This window comes from Microtus oregoni, unplaced genomic scaffold (genome assembly GCF_018167655.1).
Source record: "Microtus oregoni isolate MIOR12 unplaced genomic scaffold, Mior012 000046F_ref0000063, whole genome shotgun sequence".
In the NCBI taxonomy this organism is placed as follows: Eukaryota; Metazoa; Chordata; class Mammalia; order Rodentia; family Cricetidae; genus Microtus; species Microtus oregoni.
The window spans coordinates 11,235,761-11,254,172 of NW_024543220.1; the positions used below are offsets into that span (position 1 = coordinate 11,235,761).

The 18,412-nt window shown below is 46.8% G+C and overlaps 1 protein-coding gene across 3 annotated transcripts in view; it reads right to left on the reverse strand.

Moving 5' to 3' along the window:
• The window catches only part of LOC121435270 (H-2 class I histocompatibility antigen, Q10 alpha chain-like), an 808,095-nt gene extending 792,270 nt beyond the window's left edge, over positions 1-15,825 (reverse strand). The window contains exons 1-8 of one of the 3 annotated variants that reach the window (XM_041634484.1): positions 15,726-15,825; positions 15,251-15,520; positions 14,787-15,062; positions 12,992-13,267; positions 12,748-12,864; positions 12,534-12,566; positions 12,338-12,385; positions 11,782-12,198 (exon numbers count right to left, since the gene is read on the reverse strand). In XM_041634484.1, coding sequence (XP_041490418.1) covers positions 12,194-12,198; positions 12,338-12,385; positions 12,534-12,566; positions 12,748-12,864; positions 12,992-13,267; positions 14,787-15,062; positions 15,251-15,520; positions 15,726-15,789 — 1,089 coding nt within the window. In that variant the 5' untranslated portion in view covers positions 15,790-15,825 and the 3' untranslated portion in view covers positions 11,782-12,193. Of the gene's footprint in view, positions 1-11,781; positions 12,199-12,337; positions 12,386-12,533; positions 12,567-12,732; positions 12,865-12,991; positions 13,268-14,786; positions 15,063-15,250; positions 15,521-15,725 lie in introns of those variants that run through there. The other 2 variants (XM_041634482.1, XM_041634483.1) reach the window with 2 other exon arrangements.
• Positions 15,826-18,412: the final 2,587 nt, after the last annotated feature.

Here is an 18,412-nt window from a genome sequence, read left to right on the forward strand (position 1 = left end):
TGTATGTTTGGATGTGTGTATGTACCTACCTACCTATCTATGAATCTCTTTCTCTCTCTATGTATGTATATATGTATGTATGTATCTATCTATCTATCATTTATTTTTTTAAAACAGGATCTCATGTGACCTATGAACCTCTCTTTGTAGCCATACATGTTGTTATGAATGAGAATGCCCCCTGTAGTCCCATATGTTTGGATACTTGGTTCCCATTGGTTGTGGGGTTGGGGCAGGATGTATGTAGCCCTGATGAAGTCATCACTGGGGTGGACTTTGAGGATTCAAAGCTGTGCGTCATTCCCAGCTCGTCCTCGCTGCTTCCTGCGTGTGGATGAGGACGTAAGCTCTCAGGTCCCTGCTGTAGTCACCATGCTTCCAGTCCCCCGTCACGGACTCTGCCCTCTAGAGCACTCATGGCAGAACAAGATGGTGCAGGTTCCTCCACCTGTGTTCTTGCTGAGACATTTCAAGTCTAACTATAATGTGATCTGCTTGGAGAATCCCTTGGAACCCCAACTGTATTCTAGGTACCCGAGGTCAATAGGCTCCAGCTAGCTCATCGTGTCTTTTGCTAATTTGCTTGCCTGTGTGAAGGCCCCTGAAGGTGTTGAGTAAAATGTCAGAATGTGGATTTGCATTAAAAATCTGGACACTTGGGTCTCATCTGGGCCTCAGAGTACCTGGGTGTCGTCCCTTCTGGGTCCCTGAGTCCCTGGGTGTCATCCCTTCTGGGTCCCTGAGTACCTGGGTGTCGTCCCATCTGTGTCCTGAGTACCTGGGTGTCATCCCAGCCAGCTGATATGAAGACTTTCTGTTGGCTGTGAAGTGTCTGAGTGGTCATCTCTGTTCCCATTACACAGTAAGTCCAAGTAAGTCCAAGTAAACGCTTTCTTATATACATTGCCTGGTTATGGCATTTCAGCACAGAAATAGAGAAATAACTAATATGGAAATTTGTATTAGAATTGTGGGGTCTGTTTTCTCCACAAATTTAATGACTGTAGATTTTAATGCCAATTGACATAAACTAGAGTCATTTTGGAAGAGGGATGAACTCTCAGTTGAGAAAGACTCCCATCAGATTGGCCTGTGCACAAGTTCATGGGTCATTTTCATAACTAGCGATTGGTGGGGTTGGCCCAGCCTGTCGTGAGTGGTACCATCCCTGGGTGCTGGTCCTGGGCGCTTTAAGAAAGCAACTTGAGGCTCTGCTGCAGTTCCCACCTTCCTGCAATCAGATGAGATACCTGCCTCCAGGTTACACCTCCAACACCCACTGAACACTGTCCCACAAGACACTCTTCTGCCCAATCCCAAGCACCCGAGCACCCTCCCTGTGGCCGGCCCTCACCTGCAACCCCAGCAGACCACACAGGCACAGGCATGAAACACACCAGTTGCAAAACAGCCGGCTACATAGACACTGGTGCAAAGCACAACAGTTGGAAGAACCAGCACAGGCAGAAGCCACAGCAGTTGGAGGAAAAGAGCAAATGACAGCGTAAGAATCCATCCAACAAGCCGGGCGGTGGTGGCGCACGCCTTTAATCCCAGCACTCGGGAGGCAGAGGCAGGCGGATCTCTGTGAGTTCGAGACCAGCCTGGTCTACAAGAGCTAGTTCCAGGACAGGCTCCCAAACCACAGAGAAACCCTGTCTCAAAAAACCAAAAAAAAAAAAAAAAAAAAAAAAAAAAAAAGAATCCATCCAACAATGGAAAGAGCTGTCCTGCCTCCACCAGAACCCAGTGATCCTGCAACAGAGAAGCCTGAACATCCAATGCGGCAGAAACACAGGAAAATGAACTTAAAGATTTCTCTATGAAGATGACAGAGGCTCTTAATGAGGAAACACAAAATTCTCTTAACGACATCAAGGAAAAACAAATCAGAAAATTGAAGAAATCAATAAATCCCTTAAAGAATGCTAAGCAAGCCAAGAAAAACCATCCCCTGATGAAAGAAACCATTCAACACCTGAAAACTGAAATAGACACAATCAAGAAAACACAAACTGAGGGAGTTCTGGAAATGGAAAATCTGGGGAAGTGACCAGGAGCTACAGATGCGAGCATCACTAAGAGAATACAAGAGATGGAAGAGAATCTCAGGCATTGAAGACACGATAGAGGAAATGCTCGCCAGTCAAATACAATGCAGTGTTTCTGTCTCATATCAGGATCCATCTGGTATGGGACAGAAAGAAGGAAGAATTTTGGAAAGATATTATTTTTCCCCATTAATACTTTTGTCTCTATAGTACCTTTCATTGAATGTATGTCTGTATAAATAATGTTTATGTTTTCCACAATGAACATTAAATTTTCTGCAGTAATCTTTGAAGTTTCCAGGAAGAAGATGGGCCTCACAACAACGAATCCACCTGGCTGTTACGACATCATGATGCTGACAGTGCTACTTTCAGATCAGTTTTGGATATCACATTAGGGATGTTTTAAAGGTCAAAAAATATATAATTTAGATAGATCATCTTCAATTGCCTCAGAGATCTGTAGAATATGGCATTTAAATGTTTTAATATCTTAGGTTCTTCATTTTGATGGCAATGAGACGTGTTTGCTTCTGGCAGCACCAATCTAGTTCAGAGAAGATAATGGACAGCAAAGAAACTCCATATGGAATTTACTTTCTTTGTGGGAAAATTAAGACACTGGGCAAGAAAATGCCCATGTCTCAAGCTGACAGTATACTGTCCTAATTAGACAAGCAGCACACGAAATATCCTGCTTCCAGAAAATCTGTTGAATTTGTTATGCCAGTAGGCTGAAGACCGATGCCCCAATGTTGCAGAGGAACTTTTGGTGCCTGTTCAGGAAGTCACCCGTCTCTGTCATTACTCAAGTCACTTGCTTGCACTTCCTGCTTACGCAGTTACTATGATTTCCTTCTTGGGTCTCTGAGGGAGTTCAAGACTAGTTAGCTATAGTTATAGTTTACCAGATACAGAAAGCAAGTTATGATAAAAAGTAAATTAAGTATAAGACTTTGGACTCACCAAAATAGGATAGATATAAAATATTTTCTCTGAGTTTGTCAAATGCAAATGGACTAGATGTATTTACTGCCTGGTATATATTGTATATAGTCATTGTATTTATTGTATATAGTTTTCTTATATTAGTTATAGTTTTTTTTAGACAAAAAGGAGAAGTGTAGTGGCATTTCATTTGTATTTTACTAACTAAATACTGCCTGAAGATCTGAGAGTGAACCAGTCCCACTGGTCAGCCTTACAGACCAGATCACGGTAACACATACCTTTAGCCTCAGTAGCCGTAATGACGCACACCTTCTTCTCGAGTTCTGGTTGCCATAGAAACTGGGTGATGCAGGCCTTTGATGGTGGTGGCGCACACCTTTAAATCCCAGTCCTAGAGAGGATTATAAAATAGGAGGAAACAGCTCTCAGAGACAGTGTCTCTCTGAGATTCCAGGACGGAGGAGTGCCATTTCAGACTGAGGTCAAGGTAAGAGCCAGTGGCTGGCTGTTTTGGTTTTCAGATCTTCAGGTCCAACCCCAATTTCTGACCTTGAGTTTTTATTAAAAGCGTGTTTCCACCGGCCTCTCAGCTCTGATTTGTTTCACCAATTCCAAGGGTGTGTTGTTTTCTCCTGTCTTCAGCTGCATCCCTTGGCCTGGACAGGCAGGGATGAGCATGCAGTGCCCGAGGAGACCACAAGAGGGCGCAGGTACCTAGAGTTGGAGATCTAGGCAGCTGTGAACTCCACCTTCAGACATAGACATGGTGCTGGGTTCAAACCATCATCTCCTGCGGGAACAGTAAATGCTCTTAGCTGGAGATCATGTTTCCAGCCCCTTGAAGACATTTTTAAAGGCCATTTAACCCTCCTGCTGTGGACACCAACAGCTGGCACATCTGCTGAAGTCTTGGGACTATGACAAGCTGCAGATTCTCATGCAAATGAGCTGGGACAATTACATGACTGCCAGCTGGTTGACTTAATGAGATGGATTCCAGTTTCTGACAAATTAGAATGTCAAGGAAAGGCTACATTTTATGAATAATAAAATTAATTTTATGCCTATAAATTTTATAGTCCTACAACAGAGGGCAGGTGAGGTGGGGACCAAGGCCAAGGAGTAGATGTGTGAAGCAGAGACCCAGAGATGCGAATATTTGAGATGAAACGTGTGATGGCCAATCCACCTGCCTCTGCCGTCAGTGCCGGCATTAAAGGCTTATGCCACCACCACCTGTCTTAAAGACATTTCTTAAGAATTAAGTACTATCTCAAAATTTATAAGATTATTATATATCTATATTTAAGCTTTCCATCATGATATTTATGGTCATATAGACTACTAACTAATTCTAGAAATAAGCTTCATCTAGCTTCCTGTACATGGCTTTGGGTTTGAGTCTGAGTCAGGTAACTGGGAACTAAGTTTGTGTATCCGAATGTATTTATCAGACTGTGGTCCTTTAACCCAGAGACCTGCTGCATATGTCTTGGAGCCTGCGCTGGCAGGAATCAGCAAGAGGTACTTGGGAGGGTGTGCAAGGTTACAGGAAATGGCAGATTAAGAGAAATGAAGACTGAAACATAGGATAGACTGGGAGGACAGTAGGTAAATACCAAACAGCCCCAAGTTTATTTCTCAGCCAGCACACAGATGAATTACAGGCAAAAGGCAGTACAAAGGGCAGTAGGCACCTCCCTGCTCCGTCCTTGGGAGGAAGCTCAAGCAGGTGTGTTATCTCTATACAAGAATTCAGCTAGAAGCAAGCAGCTGCCAATCACTAAGGAGGAGTGCCTTCAGCCGGCATATAGCAGTACAAATCTTTTTTTTTTTTTTTTTTTTTTTTTTGGATTTTTCGAAACAGGGTTTCTCTGTAGCTTTTGGTTCCTGTCCTGGAACTAGCTCTTGTAGACCAGGCTGGCCTAGAACTCACAGAGATCCGCCTGCCTCTGCCTCCCAAGTGCTGGGATTAAAGGCGTGCGCCACCACCGCCCGGCAGTACAAATCTTAATAGTAATGCGTGCTTTCTTATGGGCAGAAATGCTCTTCCCATGGACTTATTAGACCTTCTTCACAGCCCTCAAGGGTACTGGAAAAGACAGAACAGGCGAGCTTGAACTCAAATGACTTCTGTAAGTTAGACTGACTCCAGATGGAAACTGAGTCACACATGAACCTCACACATATGACATTTCAAGTGGTTAGGTTTTCTGCAGTGAACTGTGACCATTCCTAGCAGTGACCTTTGAGTTCTTCAAGAAGATGAGGGGCCCTGCAATGATGAATCTGCCTGGATTGTGGTAACACCACTAAGCTTACAAACACCACCCAAAGTGCAGCTTTGAGTTACAAACTACTCAGGACAACTTCAAAGTGGTTAGCTGAGAAGGTCCAGCCTCCCAGACTCTTCCAGCCAGGACTTAAGATAAGTCCTGCACTTTCCCGTCACACTGAGACTGGACAACAAATGAAACAGCTGATCCCCCAGGACTTGACCCTTATTTTAAGTTTCTCAGGGTCCCCTTCCCCTAAAGATGCCATTGCTCCCAGGCAACAGGAAGTATTTTTAAGAACATGATGCCCACATTCCCAAGACTTGGGGTGGATGATCTTTGGTCATTCAATAGGTATGGATGTTCGTTGTTGCTTAGGGAGTTAGCTGCAAGTTGTTATTAGTCATGGGCAGGGAGGAAACTAAGAAAGGGAGATTATATTGATGGATCTTTCTTTGAAAGATAAAAGAGGGAGATATAGAAATGATAGGGTAAAAGGGTAGATTGCTGGATCTACTTTTAAACTGAAAAGGAAATATTACCTTAAAATATTTTACATTGGTATGGATTTGTGTATGCTAAATAAATTTGTTATTTTTGTTATAACATACTGCATGTATTTTTTTTACTCTTGTTTAAGGTATTGGAACTATGCAGCTCATTTAAAAATGTAATGCAAAGTCCTAGTCCTTGAAAGCTATTATTATAAATATTTAAGATAATTAAGAAATGCAGGTTAGTAGTTAGTCACCCATAACAGTCAAACTTGTAGTCATGTTAGGTATGTTTTCAAGGTTGAACAGATAGACAGTCTTCGATAGATAGACAGATACATAGATAGATAGATAGATAGTCTTCAAACACTTCAGAGATGTATAGACTTTGGCATTTCAGATGTTTTAATAACATGAGGCTTTTCATGAGAGTGAGACACATCTGCTCTGGAAAGCACAAATTTCCTTCAGAGAAGCTGATGGACACTGGGGAACTTCATATGGACTTTGCTCTCTATGTGGAAAAGCTAACCAATGGGCAGGAAACTGCCCTTGCCTCAACTGCTGATGGTAAGATGAGCAAACTGGAGAAGCAGGACACAAAGAAAGGCGACTGCTGAACTTTCATAAAACAGGATATGACAGTCCTTCAGAATTTCCTCTCCACAGACAAGTCAGATATTCTAGGTTTGTCGGCCAAAGCTGAATGCCACAACATCGCGAAGAAACCTTGGGTGATTGTCTAGGCAGCCAGTTGGCTCTATCATTACTGTAGTTTTGAAAGTACTTTGAAGCCACGCGGTGGTGATGCATGCCTCTATTCCCAGCACTCAAAAAGTAGAGGTAGGTGGATTTCTGTGAGTTCAAGGCCAGCTGGTCTAGAAAATGAGTTCCAGGACATTTCTCAGTGCTATTACACTGAGAAACCCTGTCTCGAACCCCCTCAAAAGAAAGTTGTTTGTGCTACACTTCCTGAACATTTCCTAAACATTTAGGTAATACTTATCCTTCTCAGGTCTCTGATGTGGTTGAAAATTAGATAGTTTCACCATTTTATTTTTCTACAAAATTCAGAAAAGAAACTTACAAAGAGATGTAAGGTTTATAGGGTTGAGAAACACAAAAGCTTCAGATGTTTATCTTAGAAATGTCTGAGGTCTAAAACGGTAGTTTTAGGATAGTAATAGAAGTTACGTTGGAAAGGGTTTTAGGTTTAAAGCATTGAATTCACTAAGGTATGACAGATAATAGAATAATTTCTACCAATTAGTCAAATACAAATGGATTGTACATTGTAGATTTTTTTTTTTTTTGAGAAAAGTTTTTTCTGTAACTTTGGAGCCTGCCCTGGAACTGACTATGTAGACCAGGCTGCCCTCGAACTCACAGAGATCAGCCTGCCTCTGTCTCCCGAGTGCTGGAATTAAAGGTGTGCATCTCCAGCGCCCTCTACTGCTGGGACTAAAGGTGTGCATCTCCAGCGCCCTCTACTGCTGGAACTAAAGGTGTGCATCTCCAGCGCCCTCTACTGCTGGAACTAAAGGTGTGCATCTCCAGCGCCCTCTACTGGGGCATGTAAGTGTAATTCCTACCTGATAATTGTTCTTATTGTACATAGCTTTACTATGTTAGAGTTAAAACTTTTCCTTTTTATGTAGACAAGGGGGGAAATCTAGAGGGATAGTTGATTGTACTGTGAAACTCAAGACTGTCAATAAAGTTATCCTTGAGTCAGGGGGCGGAGTCAAGAACTAGCTGTCTGGAATTAGCCATGACATTGTGGGGGACCCAGGATACAATATGATAGAGGCAGAGGAAAGAGAAGGGTAGGCCTGTAAAGATTCATGGGCCTCTTCAATGTGGGAAGCACGAAGAGACAGGGTCAGCTGGTTGCTTCTCCACTCCTTTCTTGATCTATCAGGTTTTTACCACAATATCTGACCCCCGAGTTTTATTAATAATAGAAAAATTTACATAAACAATTCACATAGTGGTGCCCCCTGCATGAGGACTGGATTTCCCCCATTCCAGATAGAGACAGTGACGGCAGACCAAGGAAAACATCCATCCACCATCAGCTGAGTAAACCCTCAGCTCACTGGTCATAACAGGAGTTATGGATGGTTATGAGCCATCATTAGGTGCTGGGATCTGAACCTGGGTCCTCTGCAAAAGCAGCAAGTGCTCTCAAGCCCTGAGTCATCTCTTCAGCCCATGAATCATGTTTTTGTGGATTGATTTTTATTGAGCTCTACATTTTTCTCTTCTCCCCTCTGCCTCTCCCCTCCCCTTCACCTCTTTCCTAAGGTCCCCATGCTTCCAATTTACTCAGGACATCTTGTCTTTTTCTACTTTCTACTTCCCATGTAGATTAGATCTATGTAAGTCTCTCTTAGGGTTTTCACTGTTGTCTAGGTTATCTGGGATTGTGATTTGTGGGCTGATTTTTTTGCTTTATGTTTACAAACCACTTATGAGTGAATACGTGTGATAATTGTCTTTCTGGGTCTGGGTTACCTTACTCAAAATAATGTTTTCTAGCTCCAGCCATTTTCCTTCAAAATTCAAGATGCGTTATTTTTTTTTTTTTTGGTTTTTTGAGACAGGGTTTCTCTGTAGCTTCTGTGCCCATCCCTGAACTAGCTCTTGTAGACCAGGCTGGCCTTGAACTCCCAGAGATCCGCCTGCCTCTGCCTCCCGAATGCTGGGATTAAAGGCGTGCGCCACCACCGCCCGGCTAGATGCGTTATTTTTTTCTGCTGTGTAATACTCCATTGTGTAAATGTATCATGTTTTCCTTATCCATTCTTCGGTCAAGGGGCATTTAGTTTATTTCTTGGTTCTGGTTATGACAAGCAATGCTGTTAAAAACATAGTTGAGCACATGCCCTTGTGGTTGAGCATCCTTTGGATATATACCCAAAAGTGTTATTATTGGGTTTGGAGGAAGCTTGCTTCTTAATTTTCAGAGAAATCACCATAATGCCATCTAAAAATGCTGTACCAGCTTGAATTCCCGCTAGCAATGCAGGAGTGTCCCCTTTACCCAACATTCTCTCCAGCATAAGTTGTCATCAGTGTTTTTGATCTTGGCCATTTTTATAGGTTAAGATGGAATCTCAGAGTTGGTTTGATTTGCATTCTCTAAGGATGCAACTATCCTTCAACTAAGTTGAAGATGTTGAGTATTTCCTTAAGTGTCTTTCAGACATTTTAGATTCCTCTATTGAGAGTTCTCTGTTTAGGTCTGTACTCCATTTTTTATTGGAATATTTATTCTTTTGATGACCAATTTCTTGAGTTCTTTGTATCTTTTGGAAATCAGAACTCTGTCTGATGTGGGATTGGTAAAGATCTTTTCCCATTCTATAGGCTGTCGTTTTGTCTTGTTGACCATGTCCTTTGCTTTATAGAAGGATCTCAGTTCCAGGAGGTCCCATTTATTAATTGCTTCTCTCAGTGTCTGTGCTACTGGGGTTATATTTAGGAAGTGGTCTCCTGTGCCAATGCGTTCAGATATACTTCCCACTTTCTCTTCTATAAAGTTCAGTGTGGCTGGCTTTATGATGAGGTTTTGATCCATTTGAATTTGAGTTTTGTGCATGGTGATAGACATGGATCTATTTTCATTCTTCTATACGTTGATATTTAATTATGCCAGCACCATTTGTTAACTATGTTTTCTTTTTTCCAGTTGATTATTTTTTTTGCTTCTTTGTCAAAAATCAGGTGTTTGAATGTTTGTGGATTAATGATGTGGAAGTGTCATCTATCTGTTGCTTTCATTGGTTAATTAATAATGAAACTGCTTGGCCTTTGATAGGCCAGCCCTTAGGTGGGTGGAGGAGACAGAACAGAATGCTGGGAGAAAGAAGCAGATTCAAGCAGTCGCCATGACTCTCTTCTCCGAGACAGACACAGGTTAAGATCTTTTCTGGGAAGCCACCTCGTGGGGCTACACAGATTACTAAATATGGGTTAATCAAGATGTGCGAGTTAGCCAATAAGAAGTTAGAACTAATGGGCCAGGCAGTGTTGAAAAGAATACAATTTCTGTGTAATTATTTTGGGTAAAGCTAGCAGTGCGGGAGCCGGGTGGCGGGAAGCGGCCCGCAGCTCCTACCACAGATTAATATCTGGGTCTTCTAATCGGAGTTTTCTGTCTCAGGCCTGCTCTAGGCTAGGTTGTCAGCTCAGACCTGTTTCTTAAAGGTCCCTGGTCTGGATCCATTCCTGCAGAAGTCCCTGGCTTCGGGGTTGGTCCTTTAAAGGACTCTGGTTCTCATCTACTCCTTGGAGTTCCCGGGCTCAGGCTTACTACCCCTGAGGTTCCTGACTCATGCCCAGACCCACAGAGGTCCTGGCTCTGGCCTTGTTCCTCGGTAGTCCTCGAATGATACCCAGACTCACAGGGTCCCTTGCTCAGGTCTATTCCCTGAAGGACCCAATTTCACGTCTGGACCTACAGAGGTCTTGGTCTCTGGCTTACTGCTCAGTGGTTGCTCCCCTGTACCTGCTGTTGTGGAGTTCACTGTCTCAGGTCTGCTCTGGCCCAGGTTGCTGGCTCAGTCCTGCCTCCACACATGTCCCTGGTCTGCATCTGCTCCCGCTCTCATGGAATTCACTGTCGGAGGCCTGCTCTGACCCAGGTTGGAGATTGCAGCCTCAGACCTGCTCTGGCCTAGGTTGCTGACTCAGTCCTGTCCTTATCTGAATCATGTTTTTTAATAAACACAAATCTAAGTAGACTCAGCCTGTTCTGTAACATGTGGGCAGCATTCTGTAACATGAGAGCCTGCTTGTTGGGGTTTCTCTCCCACCTGGTCCCCCAGCCATTTAATCCCAGAGAAAACCACACAGAGAGTCTGCATTAATTATAAACTGATTGGCCCATTAGCTCAGGCTACTTATTAGCTCTTGTAGTTTATATTAATCCATTATTCTTATCTATGTTAGCCACAAGGCAGGTCACATCCTGCTTCTTCAGTAGTATGGGCAGGAATGGCTGAGGGAGCTTCCTCCTTCCCAGAATACTCCTGTTCTCTTTGCTCCACCTTTACTTCCTGTCTGTTTTTTCCCGCCTATACTTCCTGCCTGGCCAATCAGCATTTATTTAAAACATGATTGACAGAATACAATTATCCCACACCAGTCTTCACTTGAGGAAACAACCAGGATTCCCAGAGGTAGAGAGGAGAGGGGACTTGGGCAGAACACAGGATAGATTTGATTACTTTCTTTTTTGTTTTTTGTTTTTGGTTTTTCGAGACAGGGTTTCTCTGTGGCTTTGGAGCCTGTCCTGGAACTAGCTCTGTAGACCAGGCTGTCTCGAACTCCCAGAGATCCGCCTGCTTCTGCCTCCTGAGTGCTGGGATTAAAGGCCTGCGCCACCATCGCCCGGCTCCACAGGATAGATCTGAGATGAGACCCTGTGGATCCCTCCTCTCTTCCTATCCTACAACCCGGGTTAGATTCTGATAGATGGGAAAGAAGGAGAGAACCTTCAGGGAGGGGCCTGAAGGGAGGCAGGAGCTCAGGAGACTGAACCTCATGTTCTCATCCCACAGTCTCCTGAGTGCAGGGGCCTAGTTGGGCCTTGAGGGGACAAGGGCGGAAAACACCTCTTACTGCTGTCACTCAGGGACCCCACAGGATAATGAGGCTGACACCACTCACAGGAACAGGAACAAGCCTAGTCCTCCTTACTAACTAAACAGACAAGAAATAAAAACTGAAGACAGGGAAAAGATCACAGCCAAGACAGCAGCCCTGGTGGCTCATAATCCCGGGGACAGGACAAGGCTCTGGCCATCCCAGTGTCCCTGTGATCACAGATGTCAGCATTTGGTTCTAAGTGACCAAGAGAACTGAGCCAGGAGGAGACAGAGCTGACAAGTGAACTTGTCAATCTCAACAACGCACTGAGCTCCACCTGGGCACAGCCCTGTTCTCACTCAGCTCCCACAGCCTCATCCTGTCCCACCAGATGCACAGAGCACAGAACACAGATTCTGGGAGGTTCTCCACGCTGCCATTTATTTCCTCCATAAAATCTAGCTCAATCCTTTAATTTAGCTGCCAATCAAACTGTCAGATCAAAGATATAATCAATCAAGTTCACATTCAGATTCTTATTTTCAGTGGGGAAGTCAGGGGCTGCAATTTAAGGTAGCATGGGGGAGACAGGATGGAGATGTCCCCTCCTGTCTGCAGGACAAGAGGGGTTGGCTGTGGAAGGGAACAGGGCAGTGCAGGGACAGCGTCCTGATATGCTGGCTGAGCTCCCCAGTTCTTCACGTTGAGCCCATAGGATCACAGGGAACAACAGACATCTTACTGAGAGTGAACTGAGGGGCTCTGCATGTCACAGGAGAGACCTGAACACATCGTCTGTCACTCCATCCACACCAGGCAGCTGTCTTCACGCTACAGAACAAGAGTCATGAACAATCACTGTGAAGACAACATCCCAACCACCCACCACTCACTTAAACATGATTCTGGGAGTTCTGAAATCCAATCATGTCCAATTTGTTCCTCCCCAAATCAGTCCCAAGAGTTTCACCTTTACAGTCTGGGAGAGACACATCAGAGCTCTGGTCACTGTCCGTGTCTAGGGTAAAAATATATGTATTCATGGGAAGGTAAAAATTTGGTTCCTAGAAGATTTGCTGAAAGAGCTATTATGTGTTACCAGAACTCCCCAAATATGCCAGCTTCACCCCACAGGCCTCAGGGACAATCCTGCCAACCACTCTTACCTGAAGCTGGAGCATAGTTGCCTCCTTTTCCACCTGTGAGAAGAAAAGCTGTGAGAGACCAGAGAAGTCCCTGACCCTTAAGAAGTTTCCAGAACTGACAGCAGACCCAGGGTAGAGACAGTAGCAATGAGGGTGTGGATGTGTTTCCCATTAATGAGGCAGAGCACACTTCTAAAAGGGGCAGAGAGAGAACTCAGACCCTGCCCTTTCCTACCTGTGCTTCTCCTCCTCTTCCTCACAATAACCACCACAGCTACAATGATGGTCACAGCTCCAAGGAGAACCAGACCAGCAATGACTGCGATGATGGGGACTGTGGACTGAGGAGGCTCTGGGAAGGGAAGGACAAGAAGGGAAGGTGAGGGTCACGACCCCAGCTCTCAGCCCTGACCCTGCTCAGGGTCTGCAGAAGACTCCAGCTTTCCCTGACCCCAGCTCTGCATCCACTCCCTCCTTACCCCATCTCAGGGTCAGGGGCTCAGGCAGCCCCTCATGGTACACATGGCATGTGTATTTGTGCTCCTCCCCAGAAGGAACCATGAGAGATGCCCACTTCTGGAAGGTTCCATCTCCAGAAGGTCTGGTCTCCACCAGCTCCATGTCCTGAGTCTGTTCCTCCTCCTCCCTCTGCCAGGTCAGGGTGATGTCAGCAGGGTAGAAGCCCATGGCCCAGCACCTCAGGGTGACATCACCGTTAGATCCAGGATGATGGGTCACATGTGCCTTTGGGGGATCTGTGTGGAAGATTTAAGAAATCCCACAATTAACAAGATAAACTTAAATCTGTAAAAACAAAGTTAAATCAATGATAACACTGAACTATGTCACTATTTGAACACTTCTGTCATCACACTAGTGACCTGCATGTAGAGCTGGTCCCCTCATCACAGAACTGCACATTTTTCTCAGGGGCCTAGAAACTAACAGGGAATCTATATAAGCCAGCAGGTCAGCATGATCATATTTGACTTTCAATAGCATAAGTGAGGGAGAAAAAGGATGAAGGAATGGAAAATAATTGATTTATTTTGTGATTAAACTCCTACAGGAATAAGAAATTAAGGTGACCGGGCTACATGAAGGGCGCCACCAACTCCTGCTGCCACCATTGGGGAACAAGCACTGTGGCCATCTTGCTGACCAGTTTAACTGTGAATCCAAGTGAACAGCCATCACCAAACTGTGTGGAACAATTGTGGTGAACCTGTGACACTCAGCCAGAGAAAATGACTTCCTAACCCCTGCCTCTGGGAGACAACATACCAGGTATTGTCACCCAGGATCCCTGAAGTGTGCTGTGGAGCCCAGTGCAGCACTCACTGGGACACAGTGGTGCTCACAGGGTGTGCGGATCTTCCCTGTCACTCCAGTCCTGGAGTTGCAGAAGACCCTGTCTCTGAGGAAGTTCAATTCCTAGTTCACTAGGGCTGCACTGTAACTTGTTGGGGCTGAAGGAGAGCAGGGGGCTCAGACCGTTAATTCTGGCAGAAAATAGTCTAAATTAACAGTAATTTTTCTCCTCTAAAGGGAACCCTATCTTAACTTGTCTCATTACAGAGTGTCAGTCCCGAATGGCACCTGTGGAGACTGTAACCCATGATAATAAAAGGGAACAGAGAAACAAGACCTCCCCAGTGAGGAAGAGAAACTCGCTAAAACCAAAATGACAACTTAAATAAAAGCAAGAAAGAAAAGAAAAAACCCTACAATTTAGTATTTGTCTAAGGCACCCCATAAGTTCCCACTTGACCATTCTAGGAAAAGATGGAATTGGGGTGTTGGAGGCATGTAAACTTAACACAGGCTTCTATGAGAATTTATTATTTGACAAGTTCTAGACACCGGGGGAAAAAACCTAGGTATGGCGCCCAATCTGCCATCAGGTAAAGATACTGCTATGTCCTGGTGTGTAAGGCTGACACACTCAGATGACAGGAGTCAGAGTCCACACACACTGGGTGTGGGCAGAGAACCCGGCCTGGGAGAGGCCATGGCTGACAGAGGCTGCAGACTGAAGGAGCCACTGTTGGTGATGTTGGGATCCTCTCTCCTCCCTCCTGAGCCAGATGTGGAACTGTCCAGGGAGAAGGCTGAGCCCTGGGAGGTCAGTGCAGTCCCTGCCATGCTGGATCAGGAGCCCCAGGGACCCTGTCTGCCCTCAGAGACAGGGGCATGACCCCCGTGAGGGTTTCTTCTTCCTCAGGACTGAGCCCAGCCCGAGGGCAGAGGGAGGAGTTGCCCGCGGCCCCGCACCTGTGCGCAGCAGTGCATCTTTCCCGTTCTTAAGGTGTCTGCGCAGAGAGTCCACGCACTCGCCCTCCAGGTAGACCCTGTGTATCTCTGCAACACCAGCCTGCTCCCACTTGCGCTGGGTGATCTGCGCCGCAGTGTCCGCTGCTGTCCACGTTTTAAGATCGTCGTTCAGGGCGATGTAATCGCGGCCATCGTAGGCGGCCTGATGATAACCTCGGAGGATGCGCCCGTCCGACCCCACTTCACAGCCATACATCCGCTGGATGGTGTGAGAGCCTGCGGGGACCCCGCGGTCAGCCCCGTTCACCTGCCCTGCCCCCTTGACCCGCGCCCTCCTCTAAACTGAAAGCGAAACCGTGTCTCCTCCCTGCTCTCCTGCCAAATCTCGGACCTGGTACATTGGGCTACTCTGGCTGGTGGGTAGGGACGCGGAGGGGTCGTGACCTCTGACCGCGGTCACTCACCGCCCTCGCTCTGGTTGTAGTAGCCAAGCAGGATTCTCAGGCTCACTCGGTAAATCTGCTCGCTGTTCTTGGCGTTCTGTGTCTCCCTCTCCCAATACTCCGGCCCCTCCTGCTCCACCCACGGCGTCCGTGGCTCCTCTCGTGGAGTCTCCGCGTCGCTGTCGTAGCGCACGAACTGCGTGTCGTCCACGTAGCCGACAGAGATGAACCGGGGCTCCCCGAGGCCGGGCCGGGACACGATGGTGGAGAAATATCGCATGGAGTGCGAGCCTGGGGGCGGCGCGCGGTGAGACCCCGACCCTGCTGCCGGGACCCCAGGCAACATCGCGGGCCGGGAGGGGAGCAGGGCGCGGGGCTCGGGACACGGGTGGAGAATGGGGCGGGAGGTCCAGCTGGGCCACGCGGGGACGTGGCATTCCCGGTGCCGACCCCGCCCTCCCCGCGGAGCCCGTTTCCCTCCCGACCCCGCACTCACCCGCGCGGGTCTGGGTCTGGACTAGGGCTGCCGCCAGCAGCAGGAGCAGCCAGTGCGGTGCCATTGCCCCATCTCAGATCTGGGGCGACTCTGAGTTGCGCGGACTCCGTGGACTTTAGAACCATTGCCCGCGGCGACGCTGGTTGGTTCCCTGGTATCTCGTCACCCAAAGCCGGTGAGAACCGCCAAGTGGTCATCAGGCCAGAATGGTCTGACCCAGGTTAGGAGCTGGAGAAGTGAAACTGGGAACAGGGGTGTCCCCAGCCCTGGGCTTCCCCACCCAGGCCTCACCCTCCTGGGGACCAAGACTTTGTCTGAGCCCTGTGCTGTGGGATGGAGCGCTCTGTGTCATGGTGTCTCTGAGCCGCCCAAGAACAACTGCCCCTCAGTCAGGATGAAACCTGGGAGCATGAAGATTCCAGGTGAAATACACAAATCACTAAAAATGAATGTTCCCGGAAACAGGTGCTGTCGGAGTCCTGGAGGGTGCGGGGCTGCTGTGGACACCTGCATCGGGAGGTGACTGGAGTTTTTACAGTTCTGATTAAGCACTTTCGACACACTGTGTTATATGTGACTCTCCCTGCAGGAAGGAGGCCCTGCTCACCTCTGCTTTCACTTTCTACTTCAGTTGTGTTCGGTTGAGATTTGAAGACATCAAGTCAAAATCCACAGAAAAAAATTATAAGTTTAATTATTCTCCACAGTACTGAACAATGATGAAACCTAGAATCTCCAGTGTGGACCTCTGCCGTGAGAATCACCCTCTGCCCACACTGCACAGGACTGAGGAACTCAGAAGTCAACGGTTATCAGATCTAAGGTCCCATAAGTCTGCAACATCCATTTCCCAGGGCTCATCAGTTTATAAAGTGCGAGTGAAGGTCAGAGGGGGGAGGGGAGAGAGAGAAAGGGAGAGAGGGAGAGAGATAAAGATAGATAGATAGATAGATGTTATGTATCTTCTACCACACGGTCATCATTATTCTCTTTATTATTAGTTCCAGTTCCTCTCTGACTGTGGTTTATTCACTAAAGCAACTGTACCATGGAAGTGTGTGCACACAGGGAAACGTGGAGTGTAGACAGGGTCATTGTCCTGCTGTATTTGGTCCCCACAGGGGTCTCTTCCCATGGAGAAGGGGTCTACTGTGCTGAGACAATGACCCAAGTCCACAAGGTAGTCTCAGGACTATGAAATGAAGATCCGTGTAAACACAAGCACCTGGAGCCACAGATGATCATCTGGGAAGAAACACTAGGAGTCTGAGTGTATGCACAGGCTGTGAAGACACGATCCTGAGTGAAGAGGCAAAGTCTCTGTTTACAGGTGAGATCCCTGAGCATCAGACTTGGCAGTGTGAGCTGCCCACTGCAGGTGAACACAGGAGCCTGGTCCATGTGGGAGTCTGTGTGGTGCTTGCAGGCCAGCGCCTCTGCTTTAAAGAGAAGCATCTGTGCCCTGCATCCCAACTGGCTTGTTGATGTTATTGTGTTCCTGGAAGTGACTTTTCTTCTAGAAGATCCAGGGTTTGACTATTGAAGAGAAGAAGGAAGAGGAAGGGTGAGGAGAGGATGAAGTGAGTCTGGCCTTCAGGTTTCTTCTGGTTTTTGTTTTGTTTTGTTTTGAGACAAGGTCTGTCTCCACAGCTCTAGCTGTCTTTGATCTCACAGAAACCCCCCTGCTTTTGCATATCTCGTCCTGGGATTAGGGCTGTGTCATCACACCTGGCTTTAGTTCCTTTTCTATGGTTGTGAAAAGACACCGTGACCCCAGCAACTTATAAAAGGACTTGTTAGATTTGGGTTAGTTTTCAGAGGGTTTGAGTCCATGAGGGCAGAGGAAGGTGTGGCAGGAACAGCTGAGAGCTCACATCGTGATCCACAGGCAAGTGTCAGAGACACTGGGAATAGTGAGAGTCTTTAAAACCTCCATGACCAGCCCTAGTGACACACCTGCTACAGCAAGGCCACACCTCCTGACCCTTCCCAAACAGTTCCATCAGCTGGAGCTGAAGTATCCAAATCTCCGAGCCTGTGTGTCCATTCTCATTCAAACCCCCACAGTATTCAGTGTGGGATGTCAGATGCTCTGCAGGGTTCTGCAGATGTGTCCACTGTGATCTGTAGACAAACACCCTCAAATAGGAGGACCCCACTGCATTCGGATCTCCTCCTTTGCCTCTTTCCCCTCCTGCTCAGTCCTCTGCCTTCTCCCTTAGGCCTCACCCCAGCAGTGCCCAGCACCCCTGACTCCAGAGCTCTGCACTAACACTGTCTCTTCCTTTGCATCTAGTTTCTCTCTGTGGTCAGCCATCTTGTCAGCCATCTTGCTGTGAGCCAAGCTGTGTGATTTCATCCTGTAAAAGCTGCAATAGGGGCTGGAGAGGTGGCTCAAGGTAAGGAGCACCTGTTGCTGTTGCAGAGGATCCAGGTTCAGTTCCCAGCACCCATATGCTGCTTCACAACCATCAGTGACTCCAGTTCCAGGGGATCCTGTGCCTGGTGCACCTGCATACTCATAAGCTTAAAATATACAATCTAATAAACACAAATTAAAATTTAAAAAATGCTCTAGCATGTCCCTCTCCCTCTCCTACACATCTAGAGTGTGCGTCCCAGGCGCTGAGGGCACAGGGCTGTTGAGTCAACATTGAACCTCCAGCCAAAGGAGCCAGAGCTGGAGC